General features: G+C 37.7%; 2 protein-coding genes and 1 pseudogene across 2 annotated transcripts; 2 read left to right on the top strand and 1 right to left on the bottom strand.

Moving 5' to 3' along the window:
* Nucleotides 1-5403: 5403 nt before the first annotated feature.
* On the top strand, nt 5404-7501 carry LOC126597079 (uncharacterized GPI-anchored protein At3g06035-like). The gene is made up of 2 exons (XM_050263840.1): nt 5404-5749; nt 6657-7501. The coding sequence occupies exons 1-2, from the start codon at nt 5665-5667 to the stop codon at nt 7184-7186; spliced, it is 615 nt and encodes a 204-aa protein (XP_050119797.1). The 5' UTR covers nt 5404-5664; the 3' UTR covers nt 7187-7501.
* Nucleotides 7502-7940: 439 nt separating this feature from the next.
* Nucleotides 7941-10547, bottom strand: LOC126595277 (peroxisomal adenine nucleotide carrier 1-like; annotated as a pseudogene).
* Nucleotides 10548-11134: 587 nt separating this feature from the next.
* LOC126597078 (mitogen-activated protein kinase kinase kinase NPK1-like) lies at nt 11135-16073 on the top strand. Its single transcript, XM_050263839.1, has 17 exons — nt 11135-11693; nt 11777-11818; nt 12094-12159; nt 12245-12355; nt 12438-12518; nt 12611-12688; nt 12776-12858; nt 13349-13430; nt 13559-13659; nt 13814-13853; nt 14104-14163; nt 14280-14326; nt 14395-14626; nt 14710-14946; nt 15074-15387; nt 15471-15538; nt 15643-16073. Exons 1-17 carry the CDS (start codon nt 11346-11348, stop codon nt 15741-15743), a joined length of 2091 nt encoding a protein of 696 aa, XP_050119796.1. The 5' UTR covers nt 11135-11345; the 3' UTR covers nt 15744-16073.
* The last annotated feature ends 3490 nt before the right edge of the window (nt 16074-19563 follow it).

Genomic DNA, 19563 nt, shown 5'->3' on the forward strand with positions numbered 1-19563 from the left:
CCTTTACGAGAGAGAACCTCGCTCATCCTGCGAGAGAAAATCGTTGCACATCGCTCCCTGCTTGCCCTGCTCCCTCATCCTTGTCCTCCTCACCCTTATCTCTGCGTCCTGTTTGCCCTCATCTACATCATGCTCGCCCTCATCTGCTCCTCTTGCCTGGTAAACTTCGAATCTTCGATTTGTTTTGTAGATCGTGATATTACTGAGCTTTATTTGATTTAGTTGTTTTGGGTTTGAGAAATTTTCAATAATAGACCTATGTACTTGAACAAATTAGGATTTTGCTTTTTAATAGACCTCTGCACTTAAACAAATTAGGATTTTGCTTTTTAGGGTCAAATTGCAGATTGAGATTGGACAGTTTGGAATTAGTTGATGTCTAATTTTTTATGTTTGAGATTCTTCCATTTGGTTTTGTTTTCTCACTTGGGTTGTAGATCGTGATTCGTACTAGATAAGATGTAGAAGTTATGCCTTTACCTTTGTTGTAGTTCTACTCTTTTCGGGTAATTTATCCAAAAACTAGGAATCCATTCATTCTGCTTTTGAGTTTTCTTCTTTGGGAGTAACTAATTCTTTTGATCCTAATTTTTGAAATTATTAGATTGGAACCAAAGGCTTAAATCTTGATGCCTTTTTTTTTCTGGGTTTTAATTCCCTTGGAACCCATTCCAGTTACATTTATTTGTGTGGGAGCAAAGTGGGTTTGTAACTGTTTGAAGTAAGTTGCTTAATTAGCATGTGGCCAGTGGAGGATCCAAAATTTCAAGATTGGGGGGTCTCAAGATAAAAGTTCAAAAAAAATATATTAGACTAGTTTGGTTCCATATCACTATTTTTTATTGAATTTGGTTCATTGAATAATCAAAATTAATCAACCACATCAAGTGGCCCAGTAGTAAGGGCACGGATTTCAGCTCTCAAAATACAAAAAACAGGGAGGTCCCAGGTTCGAGGCTCCAAGTTGTGAGTCTACTTGACTATGGTCAGGAGAAAGCTGAAATGCCTCTGTAAGTCTTCCAGACCCCTAGAAGGGGTGGATAACCGTGACTTGCCACTAGTTGTCCTGCTTTAAAAGAAATAATAATAATAATCAAGATTAATCTCAAAGGTAATAAAACCAACAAATTCTCCTCAGCAACATAACGCATCAATTAATGACTCTACAAAGATGAAATTTATATATTACAATTGGGAGTTGAGACTAGAGTCTAGGATTGAAAAACTTAAATGAATTGGGAAGAAATAAAATTAGGTAGCTAGAGGTGGTGGAACGGCAAATGGTGCTGGGGGATGGGGTAACTTGAGTTTAAAGTTGGGAGGTTGCGGCGATTTGGGGTTGGGAATTCTTAAATATAATTTGGGGATACTAGAAATGACCGGGGTTCTCGGGCTCTGTATAAAGAAACAAAGATATTTTAGTTTTTAAATCTTTTATAATTACCTGGCCAAAAAACGTTGTCGTTTCGGCTAGGTCTTTTAAAACAAAAATTAGAAACCTCTTCTTCTTTGTTATAAGCAATGCTACATGCACATCCATGGAGGCAAAAAGGCTCTCCACTGCACCTGCCCAAATTGTTGGAGGGTCTCGAATGTCGATCACAAGTGTTTCTTCGGGCTTCCAGAGGGTCCCGGGACCTCCCGAGTCCCTATATGGATCCGCCCATGCATGTGGCTGCTTAATTATCATGTAGCTCCATGCATCAAATAATTTGTATTTTTGTATGTATACTAAGTTTGTGGCGTGCAATTTAACTTTCTTTGCTACCTGGAGGAGGGAGGAGCTTATAGGAGGTTAAATGGGTTCCTGTTATGGGGTTATGCAGTTATAGCTTCCTTTGTGCCTTCACATCACATGTTATGGTTGTATGCCGTAAGGAGTTTAATTGTTGAAGTATGTTTTTATCTTAATCAGGATAATGCTATTTTACAAATATGAGCATCTTGAGATGAGATTAGGTTGCACTTATCTATACTGGACCAAACATGTCAATAGCATTGATAAAAAGTACAAAGCCAATTAATCATCTGGTGGAAAGGAGATTCTTTGCATGCATTTGAGCACAATAACGATGATCTTTGCATGCTATTTGCATCCGGTGGAAAGGAGATTCTTTGCATGCTAGTTGTTTTGGTATGCAATCACGTTAAAATGCATGAAGAATCTTATAATGATGATGATCTTTGCAATGTAGGATTGAGCATAATCATGCGCATACACATAAGCACGCACAGATCACACACAATTGCTTTGTAATGACGATGATCTCTAGTTCTAAAAATTGAGAGCAAGTAACTTGTATCTTTGTGATCTAGTTGCTTTGTATCATGAATTCTTTTGATCTAGTTCATTTGGTATCATAATCACTTCATTTCCATCACCCTTAATAATAGTAATATTACATATATCATGTCCTCAAATTTTTTCCTTTTTTTTTTAGTTTGGATAGATATGGATCAAAGGAAGCTATTATTGATCTTATTGTTAGAGATGTCTCATTTAGAGACAATTTGCATTTGTACGATTCTTGTGTTGCTATGCTAAGGGTCAAACAGAGACATGTTGAACGATGCACTTTGACTAACAGTTCACTTGTTAGATGACAGATTAGTTTGTGTTATCTGAATGGTATAATAGGGAATACTGATATTGAATGTGTCAACGAATTGAGAATGGATAGAAGGACTTTTGGCATATTATTTGACTTACTTCGTCAAGATAGGAGGGTAAAAGATGATGGTTTGGTGTCTCTGGAGGAGCAGGTGTGTGACTTTACAAATACTAGCATATCATACTAAGAATCGTAGTATTGGTGCTAGATTTTATAGGTCGGGAGAGACTATAAGTAGGTATTTCAATAGTGTATTGCAAGGAATTTTGCGATTACAAGGTATCCTACTAAAAGTCCCACATCATGTGCCTATTGATTCTACAGATCATAGGTGGCGGTGTTTTAAGGTATGTTGATAATTTTTTCAATTTTCTCTAAGCTTTAACTAGATATTCCCTTTGTATAAATTAACAAAAGCTTTTTTTTTCTTTTAGAATTGCTTGGGAGCATTAGATGGAATGCGCATTGATGTGCATGTACCTGAAATTGACAAACCTAGATACCGAACAAGAAAGGGTTGAGTCACAACTAATGTGTTAGGTGTGTGTTCAGGGGATATGCAATTCATATATGTGTTTCCGGGGTGAGAGGGCTCCACATCAGACTCTAGAGTGTTACATGATGCAATTACTAGGCCAAATAATTTAAAGGTACCAGCATGTAAGACTATTAGTTTGTCTCAAATTTGTAAGTTAGGTCTAATTTTGTTTGTGAACTACAAATACTAATAGGTCTTATTATTATTATTATTATTATTATTATTATTATTATTACCTTGTAGATGGTGGTTATACAAATGGTGAAGGATTCCTTGCACCCTATAGAAGAATACCTTATCATTTATCTGAATGGGAGGGACGAACACCGTCCATTAAGGAGGAATATTTTAACATGAAGCATTCTAAGGCAAGAAATGTAATTGAACGCTGTTTTGACTTGCTAAAAGGAAGGTGGGCGATACTAAGGAGTTCATCTTTCTATCCAATAAGGACACAAAGTCGAATAATTACCGCTTGTTGCCTACTACACAATCTTATTAGGCAAGAGATGTCTTTAGATCCAATGGAGAATTTGCCAATAATAGAAGATGGACAAAATACGAAAGAATGTGAATATGTTGGTGGTGTTGGAACATCTGACCAATAGACTATAACACGGAATGCCATGGCTCAGGAAATGAATAATGAGTGGAGAGCAATTAGGAACCAACAACTGAACTAGTTATATGCGTTAATGATAACATTTTGTTTCAGTTTTCCTATTTTAGTTTTCCTTTTTATCATGCATATGTTGGACATTAGCAAAATGATTGGATTGCTCATCATTGATTGTAATTCAATTTATTGATTGGATAGTATGCAAATTGATTGGATATTATGCAAATTGATTCTTTGTATTGTACTTTAGTACATTCAAATATTTTTTGTTTAGGTATGGATAACGACAATAATTTGAATGCTGCTCAAGTGCCAAAAGGAAGGAGGTGCAAATGGGAAGCATTTGAGAAAGAAGCATTACTATCTGTTCTTGAGGATTTTGTTGCTCGAAGGCAACGGTGTGACATAGGTGCTTTCAAATAAGGTACTTTGATTGAAGTAGCGAAAGCTATCAATGTGTTATGTCCCAATTCAAATATAAAGGCAATGTGTCAATGTGGTGCCTTTTGACATGAGATGTATTTTGTTAATCATACAATATTAATTACGATTTTGTAAATTATAGGGATCTAATAAGAAGCAGGATTTTGTAAATTAAGCCAACTAGTAATTTTGTGTATGCCAAGCAACAACAGTTTCTCAAGCACTCATCCTCACATTGTTTCCAACTCGAATTCGTATCCACCAGTGCCCCTGATGTGTAAGGAGTTCTCACGTTGGCAACTTTGATGAAACCTTCGCCATTTCCGCATGCCTCGTGCTTCCTCACACAACCACTCGATGCATTTTTTATGTTCCACTCAACTTCCACCAAGGGTTGAAACCCTGGGAAGCATTTGCACTCAAACTCACTCAAGCCGTAAGTTCCTAAGGGGTCACATATGCTGAATGCTCCACACCAGCCATAAAACTCGCATTTGCTCAAGGGTTCAGACCAAACTAGGTTCCACCCCTGATTTTGTTGATACTGTGTAAATTCTTTGATTAATGCAAAACTATCCATCACTATTATTCTTGAGATGATCGAAGGGTTGACAACGTCCCACATCAATGTGATCTTATTCTTGTCATTTGTAGTGTAGATTTTAAGACCACCTTGCACTATGGCTGTGCCATTCCACCACCCTCTATTCACATTCTAGTTTCCCCCTATTCACAATTCGCAAATGTGAACTAGAATTTTCATTAGTTTCCAAAAAAAAAAATAGAATTTTCATTATCCTACTTCTTAGTTCCAAAAAAAATAGAATTTCCAAAAAAAAAATTCAAATCCAACGGCTAGCTGACGTCAGCATGATGTCAGCTACCAACGGCTAGCTGACATCATGTTGACGTCACCTAGCCGTTAGATTTGAATTTAAATTGTAGTTTTTAAATAATAAATTATGTTTGGCCCTATGGCCCTTTGGCCCTCGGTTGGAGACGGTTTTTTGTGACAGGGCTAAAACGAGCCCTCTGGCCCTCTGGCCCTCTGGCCCTCGGTTGGAGACGGAGGCAAATATGGTCCTGTACTGTTCATTAAAATATTAATATCTTGAAGAATCTTGAAGGGCCAGAAGGCTAAAACGAGCTCTCTGACCAGCCATCGATTGGAGATGGCCTTAAACACAGCGGGTTCGGACGGCGAAGGCTCACCAAAACGTTAAAAATTATCCGTAGTTGCAATGGTATACTTTTGACTCCATAAACACAGTAGGTTCAGACCGCGAAGGCTCACCAAAAAGTCGTCGTCACGTTCAGTTAGGACATCTCTACGGCAGCAGAGTTTGCTTCTAGTTTCAGCTTCTACTTAAAGCAACAGAGAGAAAAGCACGCTCCCACAAACCAAACATTCTCTGCACCACCACCGTCATTAATCTGATCTCGCAAGAAATCCACCGGAAGCTCCGCCGACAATGGCGTCTCCGCTGCGTCTCCTCCTCCTCCCACTATTTCTTTCCTGCATTGTTTTGTTGAGCCACCAGGTCAAATGCGATGGAGGTAAAGTTTTGTCCCTTTGCTCAACAGCTTTAGTTAACTTCCAAATCTTGAGGCTTTGTGACAATGGTGGAGTTTATGAAATCTGTTTCTGTTTTTATACATTCATGATTTTATTTCCATTTTGGTTTTGTTTCTAATTTATCAATATTGTGTTCAAACCCCCATTTCAGATGAGATCTGATTAGGGGATATTAAACTGGGTTTAATTAATTTGGATCAAGAAAAAACAACATAGAATGTGTATTAGCTTACTGGATCTTGTGGATTTAGTTTTTTGCAAATAGTGTTGTTGGAAAACTACAAATTAACTCTATGCATCTCCCTGGAGGAATCAATGATCTGAATTTTACTAGGAAGAGATCCTAAAGACTTGTACCATTGTATGAGACTCTTTTCTGGAGTTTCATTCCCCTTCGGGAACATCCGACAAAATTGGAAGGATACAAAATAGGTTCACGTTCAAAAAATAGGCATAGTTTGGGAATTCGATAGAATTGGAACGATGCAAAATAGGCGTAGTTCGCGGGACTTGTAGTTCTAAAGTTGTGTAGGATCCAAGGTTGTCAATATTGGTCAGAGAGTTGCATTGTCAGTAAAAATTGTTGTGCTATATTGTTTCTAGCTTTAGTTCCATTAACTGTGGAAAGATAGGAACATATTCTTGGGGCTAAATTCTATACAAGACTGCTTGTCGAAAAGATAAAGCGGAATAGACCAACCACAAAACACTACATTGCTTGCCTAACTAAAGAATATTCAGGCCAAGACTCGAAGCAAAACTCTGGTGTGAAAGCCGAAAGTTAACTTGATATGCTGCCGCATGATGGTCTAGTGGAAGACTGGGAGTAATATCTCCCTGTGGACTTGTAGATCTTGCTAATGAAACTTCCTTTTCTCTTTTCTGCAGTAGATGAGGAGGATAGTCTACTTCAAGGCATCAACGGCTATAGGGCTTCTACCTTGAACTTAATGGCCCTTACAAAGAATGCCAACGCAGAGTGCCTTGCCAAGGAGATAGCTGAGCAATTCAAAAATCAACCCTGTACAAACACAACAGGCTCCAACACAGTACCAGGCACTGAACCTGATTTTCCTGACTATCCAAAACTTTTAGCCAAATGCCACTTGAATGTCTCTAACACAAGAGATGGGGTCATAATGCCTGCTTGTGTTCCCAGCCTCGTTCCTAGTCTGGTCCTTACCAACTTCACACAGTCTCAGTACTCTGGTAATCTTAACGACACCAAGTTTACCGGAATTGGAATTGGCTCTGAAGAGAACTGGATTGTTGCTGTCCTGACCACGAGCACACCAGAAGGAAGCTTTGTGACTGCACAAAGTTCACCAGATGCACAAGATTCCGCAAGTTCAGCTTCCAAGGTCAGTCTGGTTCCCTACTTGCTATTTCTGCTAATGGGTTTTATCTTTCATTTGTAAACCAAGAGGATCTCCATACAGTTCATATTTTCTTGGCTATTGCTGCATTTACGGAGAAACCTCAATCGAAGGTTGCTATAAGATAAGTTTTCTGCTTTTTCGACATAGGAGATGCATGAATTTCCAATGATAGCTGCTTTGTTGGTGGAAAGATTATATTTCATTCTTGCATAACTTGATGTGTCCTGTAACTGATAGTATCACCGTTGTTATTGAGCTTTCAATTTTTTGTAGATTTGTGATAATACATGAACCGTGCTCATTTTCTCCGTTGTAATCAGTATTTAAATAAAATTTGCACTCAGTTATATTATACATCAAGTCACAACAATGCGGTATGATTCGACCAACAAGAATTTAGTGGGTTAAGGCCGACCATAATTTTGTGCTAACCAAAACAGGACCAATCAGACAGATTATATTATCATCAATTATTTCTGATCGATATAAGATTTCAACTATGACAACCTTGGATTAGAGTTTCTTATCTCAATCCCATCCGTCAGATTGTTATCTTTTGATCCTTTCGCTGTAAAAGTGAGGTCTCTATCTCTTTCGCTTTCACCCTCTTTTCTGAATACATCATTCAAACCCTCAAATTACTCTTCCCAATTATCAAACTACAATGGCACAACAAGGATATGATAGCTAATCCTCCGATGAGGAACCAGGAGAACCAAGCTACGGTGATGATACTGGCTGTGTACGAGGAATGACAAAGGATTCAGAGGAAAAAAAGCCACAAGGCAAAGCATGGTGGTGCATAATCAACCGAAAATGCATTCCAAGACGTATCTGGCCCAAGCGGACTGAAGTCCAAAGGTGATGAGATAATGTGTATATGTGATTGAACAGGATAACTAAAAAGGCCAAAATACATCAAAGTAAAAAATCTCCTCTCTAATCCATATTTTCCTTGCTGATATGAAACTAAACGTTTCCAGCTTCGACCAATATTGTTGCATCCGATGTGAAGAACTCCAAATGTGAACAAATCCAATGATACACTTTTGATACGAGGACTCGCTTCATGTATTCAATTCTCATTGTCATCACTAATTCAAGCGCTCTTTAATCTGCTCTTGTTGACAAACAAATACCTCCTCACAGCAAGCAATATGACCCATGTTGTCTTTGTGATCTTTTCCTTTATCATCAAAAGCAATGCCGAGCTTAGCACAGTTTTCAGTATCTGAGCCTGTAATCCCTTGAAGAAACCCAACAGCCCCTCTCGTTTCCAAATGGCATAAAATGCACCTGAAACGGTCCTTTGGGACTTTTGAGATTCGCTTTGAGCTCCATTGCTGCCTTCTTCCTCTTCTTCTGCAGCTTGAATCATGACCTTGCACCTGTCGCATTAAATAAAGGCCATATATGAAGGGAGGTACGATATGCATCAATTCTAAAAACCTGTGTTGCCCTTTTCTGTGAAAAACTAAAAATAAGGTATATGCGTGCTGCATAGGGGATCGATAGAACTGAATATCCACCTGATGGCTGGGTATGTCAAGCAAGATGCAATACACTTTGAGACAGCACCCAATACAAAAGCAGAAAAGGCAGAAAGAGCTTCTGGAGATGACTTTGTACCTGTTCTTTTGCTCAGCTGTCCTCTCAAAAGCCTTTTTTTGTACCTGTACAAAAAGCAGCTCAAGATTCAAATTAAGTTGTCGTTTTAGCATCTACAATTATAATAGCCTGTATATGGTATATCGTAACCTGAGCGTACACTTGAGTACCTGGATAGATGGGTTAGATGTCAAAAGAAGAGATATGCCAAGACCGTCAAATGCCTCAATCCAAGTCCCCTCTGAAAGCGTCTTCCAGAGTCCTTTGGATTTCCCAAACTCACTTGTCTGCATCTTTGAGGATGCTGTATCCAAGGGCTGCAAGTAAACACCAGAAACTTGAACATCTTATAGCAAGGACTAAAATCAGTAACTAAAAAGATAAAAATACGAGGCCTTTGCTTTGTGACAGAATACGATTTGGAACTGTTATTTGATTCTTAATGGATTAGGACTAACAGGCATTTCTTTGGTAAGGGAAAATATTGTTTTTGTAACTCACCTGTGTCACTATGACTGTACAAGCCCCGGCAGCGGCTGCAACTATCAAGTTTGCTCTTGTTCCCATGTTTTTATTTCCACTTTTCTCCAAGTATAACCTCTTAAAAAAACTGTATCCATAGAAGTAGATGAACTGTGAAATAAAGGACTGAAAGTTCTTAGTCCCAAGGCCCTGGTATAAAGAAAGCACCTGACGGGTAGAAATTGCTTCCCATAACACATCAGAAATGTTCCTGCAAATGCCAGAGAAATTTAACTTTTGGAACTAAAGAAGTTTCAGATGTTAGTTGCTTTATGAATCCTTAGAAAAGGCAGTCGTAAGTTAGCTGTAAAACAAGAGATCAGATAACGTTCAACCTATGAATAATACTTCCTAGGGTGAATAAAATTTCCTTCTTTCCTATACTTCTCAGGTGAAACAAGTTCAAAGTGAAAAGGAAGACAGAGATACATACCGAATTCCGTTAACTAACAGAAGAGCCAGAAAAGAACAACTTCAGTGATAGAGCTGGTTCAAAACAACAAGCTAAATCACTGCTCGCTAGCGTTTGTTACTCTACGGTTAGTTCATGGAATTTACCTCATTGCTTTTATGGAAAAGACTAAGGGCTCGTTTGGATGTGCTTTTAAAATGATTGAAAGCGCTTTTAGAGAAAATGTTTTTACGTTCTAAAAGCAGTTTAAGTGCTTTTGTATAAGAAGCACCGGTTATGTGCTTCTTTTAGGAAGCATTTTAAGTGTTTTTCCAGGATTTACTAACATTTTTACTAAGGATTGTTTCCAAAAATATTTTCACCAAAAGCGTTTTCAATCATTTTAAAAGCACATCCAAACGAGTTCTAAAAAATCACATTTTGGAGGCATATCATATAAAAAAACATTGTTTAAGCATAATACACAGCTGCAGGGTCTACGAACAATCTTTTCGGATATCAGACACACAGAGAGTAATCCAATACAACTCTAGTTCGACTTTCATCTTAAGTTAGAATGAGTAACAATTTCTTTGGCACAAATGTAGAACTTAAACTTAATCTGTATTCCTATTCTAGCCAAAAGTTCAAATTTTGAACATGCCAGCCTATGAGATAAACTGCAACTACATTTCCAACAACATTCAATATGGGTAACAATAAAGCCCAAATCATACAAACAATTACATATCTTAGGACCCAATGGAACAATTCTAGTAAACAAGTAAGCCAAAAGCCAAAAGCCAAAAGCCAAAAGCTTTGAGCATGCTAGCATACAGCATAAACTGCAATTACATTCCCAATAAAAAATTGCAACATAGGTAACAATAAAGCTCAAATCATACAAACAATTAGACCCAACTCAATAAAAACAAAAACACATAAAAGAAGAGTTTCTGAAATAGCAACCTCATTTACAGACTCATTTACATATCTATTATTGCAGCTTAACTTCAATTGATAGGTTATGAATTTTTGTTTTTCGATGACTAATTTTTTAAATATTACACACTGACCTCAAAAGTTGTTGAGGCTACATCTAACATCTTGGATAAATATGGGGGGCAAATATTTAAAAGAAAAAAAAATTAAAGTATTGGTTCATTAATTTTGACTCAATTAGATTTTTTTGTCTATAAATAAAAAATTTGAAAGTAATAATTAATGAACTTGTCAAAATGTGGAGCAATAATTATTTTGGATAATTCTGTTATAACTTTCATCCTATATATTTCTTTCAAAATCGTTTGTCTTAAATGAAAGTTTTAACAAAATTATCCAAAATGATTATCGCTTACTCATACATTTTACTGCAAAAAAAAAAAAAAAAAAAAAAAAACCACACATATTATATATATATATATATATAATTCAAGACCGGAAGCTCCTCCTAAGTTGAGTTCAAAGGTGACCGTTAGGTTATCTATGTTTTAATTTTTTGAATTATACAGAAACAGATCCCCCCAACACCTTTTCCCTCCATTCAAAATTTTTAACTCTCCTCTCTCCTTCTCCCTCGCTCACAGAGCAACCCCTCCGCGGCCCCACCACCAAATTTCAAGAAACGAATGAACCTCACAAAACCCTAGCCTTGCTGTCCGTACAGCTTCACCGCCGATGGCGATGAGCCCCAACGACCGACCTAAAAAGAAAACCTTAACACCGATGCAAGGCCTCGTCGGCTTGATCCGCGAGTCCCTGCCGCTTCTGCCCCCGCGCCGGGACGACGGAGGAGGTGGAGGAGGAGGGTTTGGGGGCCTGGTGGGGAAGGTCCGCTCCAGCCTCCGTAATTCGCGAATCGGACTGCTATCCAAGTCTCCTGTTCGTGCTCTTCCTCCGGTTGCTTCGAGAGATGACGCACCGCCGATTCGGTGGCGCAAAGGCGAGTTGATTGGTTCCGGTGCCTTTGGCCGGGTCTACATGGGAATGAACCTCGATTCCGGAGAGCTTTTCGCTGTGAAACAGGTCTGCCTGCTTCTTAATTTCGAGATTGAATTTGGTTTCTTGGTAATGGATTTGGGAGTTTGACATTTTTGTGTTTGTTACAGGTGTTGATTGCGGCAAATAGTGCTTCGAAGGAGAAGACACAGGCATGATTCTGATTTTGCATACATTTCATATTTTTTTTATCGAAGTTTTAATTTTTCTTGGGGATTGCTTAGTTTGCATTCCTGAGCACAAAAAGTTGCGATTCATTGAATTAACTAAGCATTTCCGCGATAAATTTTTATTCTTGGTTTGACTGCATATTAATACCTTCATTCTAATGTTAAAGTATTTTAGAGATGCGTTTTCACCGGTGAACACTATTTTTCAGTTTGAGACTAAGTGGCTGCAGTTTCCTTTTCTAATTTAATTAAATCAGGCTCACATTCGAGAGTTGGAGGAGGAAGTCAAGCTTCTTAAGAATCTTTCACATCCAAACATTGTTGTGAGTACGATTGTCTTTGTTCTTTCATGGAAGTGATGGTGAAGGTGATCACTTACTTTCTTACTGTTTCAATGTTGTTCTTTAGAGGTACTTGGGGACCGCTAGAGAGGAGGATTCATTGAATATTCTATTGGAGTTTGTGCCTGGTGGATCCATATCGTCCCTCTTGGGGAAATTTGGATCCTTTCCTGAGTCTGTAAGTATTTGTTATTTCCAAGTGATTGACCTTGGGTGTTTGGGGACATAAATTTTACATCTTGAAAGTGTTGAATGTGCAGGTTATAAGAATGTACACAAAGCAGCTGTTACTGGGTCTTGAATACCTTCACAAGAATGAAATTATGCATAGGGACATCAAGGTATCTCCCCATTTCAATTGTTTAATGTTCACATAAGAGTATGAATTGACCTCTCTCTCTCTCTCATTTAATAACGGGCATGCTTTATACAGGGTGCAAACATCCTCGTGGATAATAAAGGGTGTATTAAACTTGCTGACTTTGGTGCATCAAAGAAAGTTGTTGAACTGGTAATGACAGTTTTAATATGTACAAAGGATAACTGACTTTATTATCTTTTTCATACACATCAATAGTGAGTTCATTTGTTGATACAGGCTACTATAAATGGTGCCAAGTCAATGAAGGGTACTCCATACTGGATGGCGCCTGAAGTTATTCTCCAGACTGGCCATAGCTTGTAAGAACTACTACCCACTTTTAGAGAGTTGACTATTTTTGATAATTTCATTGCTATTATAACGGTTGTGTAATCGTTTGTCAACCTTTTAATGCTCTCTGCATTGCCCTATAATTTTAGTCAAAGGTTTTTCCAGTACCAGTCAAGGGGCAAGGGTGGGTCACAATTCACGTCTTTCTGAGACTTTTTTTAGCAGTCTTGTGTGTTCCTTCCAGGACTTGCTCCTTAAGTATACTCTCTTAGAAGTTCTCCTAGTTGAGCAGTTATATTAACTAGATGAGTTTCACTAGTGTTGATTTTTTGTATTCAGTCCATTTACACAAAAAATAATACAACCTGTTGTGAACATTTCATCCTAATCTCCAATTAGAAGCATGTTCTCATGTATTGCATGAGTTGTCCCCTTTTTGTTAGTGAGGGACAACAGTTGGATTCAGCTACTCCCTATTTCCGATGCTTGGACCTCATTGGTTTGAATATGTTTTTTTAGCTCTGCTGACATATGGAGTGTTGGATGTACTGTGATTGAGATGGCTACAGGAAAGCCTCCATGGAGCCAACAATATCAAGAGGTAACACTTCAAGCTGCTTTTGCCAACTAATAGTTTGATTATTGTGTCTAACGTGACTAGAATTTTTCTAATTTAGTGTGGTTTCACCCAAGAGGTAGCAGACTGAGATTACGAGTTTCCCTTTTCAGGTTGCTGCTCTTTTCCATATTGGAACAACAAAATCTCATCCACCCATCCCTGAGCATCTCTCTGCTGAGGCAAAGGATTTTCTGTTAAAATGCCTAGAGAAGTACAATTATGAATTCTACTTTTCCCTAATTTTTTTTCATATTTATGGGCTAAACATACTTAAGTCTGTAGATAGAACATGCAGATATTAATTTTTTACAAATGTCATCTATTTATACTTTCCTTTACTCTTACACTCCATAATTTGGTGGCAGGGAACCTTATCTAAGGTCTTCTGCGTCAGAGTTGGTGCAGGTAAATTTTAATGGCATATAACGTGGCACATTATTTCATAGTGTAATTAGGCATGGGGCATTAGCCGCATTACATACATGCGGATGTGTCATAGCTTTCAATAATAGAGATTTTACTTCATAGTTTATTTCAAGAATTGGACAGTAAAATTAAGAAATCTTGTTCTTCATAAAGTACATTCGCATGTGAATGTCTGTTTTTTTTTTCCTTCTTTTTAACTAATGAGATAATATCTATTGGTCATGTGCAGCATCCATTTGTCACGGGGGATTACCAGGAACCTCGTCCAGTAGTTCGTTCTTCATTCATGGTTGGTATAATTGATTTAGTTTTACTGGCTCAACTATTCTCTCTGTTTGATCATTGTTCTACAATCTTCATTACTTAATAACAACCATACAATTAGTTAATAACTAGTTTTATCAGGAAGCTGGAAACGAGAAGGCAGCACCTGGGACAGATCTTAAGAACTTGTAAGTCTTATCATTAAATCGTTTTGGAATTATTTCTGGTTGCCTTTCTAACTTTATCACCACTACAGTGTGAACCCTTCGATCAGAAGGTCTACCTGTGCCGGCTTGAAGGATATTTGTGATATGGGCACTGTAAGGTGCTCAACTGTATATCGAGGGAATTTTTCAGGAGGGAGCTCCTGCTGGGGAGCTACTAATAACCATGATGACGACATGTGTCAGATTGATGATACGAATGACATTGTCCTTGGTTCATTTGCAAAATTCAGATCTGTGGTTGGACCTGACGAATTAAACAAGGTAATGAACTTTTTTCTTGTCCTTCTAGATCATTCAGATTAATAAACTTTAATTTTGATGAGTGATTTGCTTGTTTGAAATAGAGTTTCAATCCCATGTGTGAACCAACTGACGACTGGCCATGCAAGTTTGATGAAAGTCTGGAACCGGAGAGAAATGGAATTAACTTCTCCCCTTGTCAAACAATACATGAGGCTTCGGGCAGCATTGGAGCATCTCAAAAGGTGGAGACAGAGTTCACATTTCCTTCCGGGCCATCAGCAGTTGAGGATGATGAGGAAGTTACAGAGTCAAAAATAAGAGCCTTCCTAGACGAAAAGGTACTATGTGTCTGCCAAGTTCTTTCCTGTGCGAATTAGTGGTCAAATCATTCAACGATGCTATGTTTTCTCAGAATGCATGTGGCAGGATTCTAATGTTTTAAACTTGCACCTTGAACCTAATCAGGCCTTAGATCTGAAGAAGCTGCAAACACCTCTATATGAAGAGTTTCGTAGCTCATTGAATGCAGCTGGTATTGGAAATGCAGACCGTGAACATGTTTCAAAGCATCTGAACTTACCTCCTAAAAGTAAGTCACCGAGTCACGCACCTAGTAGAAGATTCTCTACTGCATTTGATGCTGCAGGCCCTGGGAAACATACAAGAGATGTATCAAATGCCAGTGGTGTACATGACCGAGTTTTGCAGGAAATTCAGCCACCTCAGCTTAGTGAATGGAAAGAGCTCCCCCATGATCAGAAAGAATCATTTAGTCTAAGGTTTGTCTTTGATGTTTGATGCCATTCGGTTAGCTAATGTCCACTCTTCTGCTGTAACTCAATGGAGATGGGTTTAATTTCAGTGCAAGCTTTTCTGATATGCAAAGAAAGTGGAAACAGGAGCTTGATGAAGAGCTCGAGAGGAAGCGAGGCAAGTTTTATTTTGTATTTTTCAAGAAGTTTTATTTTGGGGATGGCATTTATGCATGAAATTTTGGTCTATGATCTTATCTTACTGGAGCCGGCTGGATGCAGAGATGATGTGGCAGGCTGGTGTAGGAACGAAAATGCCATCCCCAACCAAAATTCTAAGTCGACAAAGAGAGCGGCTACGGATGGGTTTTCCTGGAAAATGAAGTGTATGTATGTACCTCACTTGTATCTATTTTACCATGATATAGAAATAAGTTATGCTTTTCGACGGGGAGCGCTCAGTATGCACTTGGCGGGGGTGTTGTCCAGTATTACAATGGTCACCGTGCCCATAGCAGGCCGTGCAGCCTCTTGCCTGCTGCATTATGTCTCAAGCAGCTCAGCCAGAAAATGTCACGTAACCAGTGATATGTATTGATTTAATTTCTTGTGGCCTTTGTATCTTACGGCGGGATATGAGACATGAAGTATTGAGTTTGTGTGAATTGTATAATTTGAAATATATTGTATGCTGCAGATGCAGCATTCTTGTCGCTCTCTCTCTCTCTCTCTCTCTCTCTCTCTCTCTCTCTCTCTCTCTCTGTGGGATGATTTTGTTAGAACATTTTACGAAATTCAAATTTCTTGGATCAAATCGGCGAAGCTGAAGCCACAGCATTTCAAATTTCATATGTCTTGATTGTGAAAGGGGAAGAAAGAAGGAATGAATGTAGGTTCTCAGCTTGTATAGATAACAAACTGAGCCCAAACCTCAACTTGGGTCATTTTATAAAACAAATCATTGGCCCAAGTTGACTGGCTTTGGTTTATGATCCAACTGTGAATATAACAAATAAAGGAATGCAGACGGAGAAAATGAAATTGGAAATCATTTCGCTTAAGACAACGCTTAAGTCCTTTCTTTTAATATGGATTAGTCATGTTGTTACACATGTCCTTTTGTTCCAAGTCCACTAGACCCGACAAATTAACCCATTTGATTCTTAAGGGATACATTTAGTTTGGTACCACCCACCATAATAATTTTTGATATACTCACGAACTCATTAAACCTATTGTGTACCCATTAAGACTTAAGTACTCATTTGGATGGGTGGGACCAAATACAGAGGGTTGTCTATGTGTGTTAGTGTATGGCCCCAAGAGAAACTTTCACAATCTATTACTTGATTGGTTATAAATTCATCATGCAGAGGGTTGTCTATGCGTATGAGTATGCAATCACTCACAAATATAGGCGGACACCGGACCGTCTTTCCACTCGTCAAAGTATGAACCTAATTCCTCTAAAATAAAACTTAAAATGTAAGGATCTGCAAATGCAAAACAAAGGACCCAGATGGTTAGGAAATAAAAGAAAACAACATATCAAAAATGAGAGACAAACCTGTAACGTGAGATGCCCAAAAAATCAGAATGTAGGAAAAGAAGAATTTGTAATGGCGGACTATAATGGAAAGGGATCCTCTCCGGATCCCTTCCTCCTAATCCACCAAGTCCAGGAATCGGGTTGTTGAAATTTGATCAAACGGATACAAACAAGGGGCTCACTTTAAAAGTTATAATCATTTTAGTTGTTGGATCAAATTTCAACGGCATGAATCCCCGGACTTAATGGATTAGGAGGAAGAGATCCGAAGATGATCCCTTTTCGACTATAATAGCTTAAGTGTCCGAATTGCAATTTCCCCATGCTCCCTACCGACGCATATAAGAGCTTTATTTGTGTCTCGAGGAGCTTTCTTGATTCTTTTTCTTAGAGAAAGAATAAATATGTTTATAAGCTTTCGAAAATGAAAAACATGTTGCCACTCAAAAGTAGTACACGAGAACGATCCTTTACCTATATTTGTTCAAATATCTTCAAATGATGAAAAGTGTTCTAAGTGGAAAACTTTTACCTTGTTTTAAAAATGTTAACTTCAATTTTAGATGAAAATCGTTGCATCCATATTTATTGGATAATGTTATTCACACACTCATTTTCATTTTTCACACACCGTTATTAACTTTTTGTCATTGATCTCCAATTCATTTGATCTGACGACTAAACATTGAGAGAAATGTGTGAGAAGTAAAAAATGAATGGGTAGAAAGCAGCACTACTGTTATTGAAAATGTCAAAGAAGCATGGGTTGGTGCGAAATTATAAATGTGGGTAATATAGAAACATAAAAAATTAATCCCCTGCATTGTCCCCCATTGCTTCCCCAGTTATGCATGAAATTGACCATTGGACCCCTCCCCCACCATGATTTTCCCTCCCAAAAAATCATAAAAAAAATCTTTGAAAGTTCCCTTTGTTCCCAAGACGAGTTATTTAGTCTGTGATCGAGCAATTGGAGCAATTTAGTAGGTGAGTCAAAAAACGAAAGCTTTTGAAAGTCTCCATTTTCTTTGACCTTTTGAATATTACGTGGCAGAAAGTTTATGGATCACGGAAAGAGAGTATGGCGGAAAAGCAAAATTCTTGAATAAGTGGCGGAATTTTTGAATGATTACGAAGGCATGAAAAAGATTGTTGTCTCGTATGAGGTGGGCATTCTTTCTTCTTTCTTTTGTTGGTAAATAAAATGATGACTTCTTGGTTGTGAAAGGCCAAGATTATTGGAGATCTCAACAAGATGATTACATAGATCATGTGAAAATAACCTCATATATTCCTGCCGGCAAAGAAAACAAAATTTTGTCTAATACAAAGATATATTTACGTCAAAAAGTGAAAGATTTGAGCTTAAAAACACGCGTCAGTCATAATAATTCGACGTTGAGCTCGTTATTCATGAGAATCGAAATTAAAAACTACTATTTACTAATGAAGAAGAACACCAACAAATCGTAGTTTTAAGTGACTAGAACCGAATGAAAAGAGTTTGTTACTTGTTACATTCAATCAACTTTTATATTGAAATAATGGTGTTAATTGCTTTTTTTATTGTAAAAAACCCATTGGAAAATAAACTTGTCATGTCCCCAAGTACCCCCAAATTACGATGAATGAACTTGGACCATTTAGTTTTTATTAACAAGAACAATGGTGGACCAACCAGCCTCTATTTTATATTTTATGAGAATATTGTATGATTCTCAGGAATATACTGCAAGTCTAAAGATTATAGGTGAGGTGGGTGGGTGGCCCCTTCAACCTCCAAACGATATCTCCCTCACTTTTTATCATGGGAATAGTTTTAGGGAACTTTAACGAAAAGCATTCGGTACTGTTTATTTTAACGAAAAATCACATTTTACACTAAAAAGTCAATCCTGGTACTATTCACTTTACCCTTTATTTTATCCTTATCATTAAAACTCAAAATTTTCAAGCCATTTTCATTAGTTTTCCTATAGTTTTAAGGACAAGGGAAAGAGACAATGGGGCATGCACCAAGCTTTGTCCAAGGGTATGAAGTGGTTCAAATTGTTATTTGTGGAACTTAGCAACTCACATACCCAAGTAAGAGATTTGGCATTATGTTTTGTAAACAATAAGAATTGTGAAAATTTGATGATCTTCAAGTTTCTGTAATTAATGAGGTGGAGAATGTATGTATATATGTGTGTGTGAGTTTGTTGTTTGTTTGACAAAAAAATAAAGCTTGTTGTTTGTTTGTGATTGTCTACTTGGGAGAAGAGTAACCTGTTATGTTACGTGATAAGATACAAAGGTATATATGCTCTATCATAACTTGTGGGTAAATTTATATCGTGTAACGTGTGAGAATGTCATACTTCGTTTGCATTTATAATGTATATAAACTACAAATATATGTCATAGTCTCTCTCTCCTTTTCTGTTTTTATTTTTTTGCCAATAATGTGCTCCTTCTGTGTGGCAATTGCAGTTGTGAGTTCATGCTTATCCGTATATGCGTGGAAAGTTAAGAGTATGAGAGGAAAAGATGTCGTCAAGTCTATAATTCAAGTCAATTATCAAATCTTGCAATGGATTTAGAAGATGTTTATATCCCTAGTTTGTGAATGTAAGTAGACTATTGGTCTCTCACACTTTTTTGTATTCGTTTTT

This window comes from Malus sylvestris, chromosome 13 (assembly GCF_916048215.2).
Source record: "Malus sylvestris chromosome 13, drMalSylv7.2, whole genome shotgun sequence".
NCBI classification, from domain to species: Eukaryota; Viridiplantae; Streptophyta; class Magnoliopsida; order Rosales; family Rosaceae; genus Malus; species Malus sylvestris.

Bases quoted from the DNA above. Each gene is read 5' to 3' on its own strand.
- LOC126597079 (XM_050263840.1), top strand. From the start codon at position 5,665: ATGGCGTCTCCGCTGCGTCTCCTCCTCCTCCCACTATTTCTTTCCTGC. The intron at 5,750-6,656 runs GTAAAGTTTTGT...TCTTTTCTGCAG, and splicing joins CCAGGTCAAATGCGATGGAG to TAGATGAGGAGGATAGTCTA.
- LOC126597078 (XM_050263839.1), top strand. From the start codon at position 11,346: ATGGCGATGAGCCCCAACGACCGACCTAAAAAGAAAACCTTAACACCG. The intron at 14,627-14,709 runs GTAATGAACTTT...TGTTTGAAATAG, and splicing joins GACCTGACGAATTAAACAAG to AGTTTCAATCCCATGTGTGA. The intron at 15,388-15,470 runs GTTTGTCTTTGA...GTTTAATTTCAG, and splicing joins AAAGAATCATTTAGTCTAAG to TGCAAGCTTTTCTGATATGC.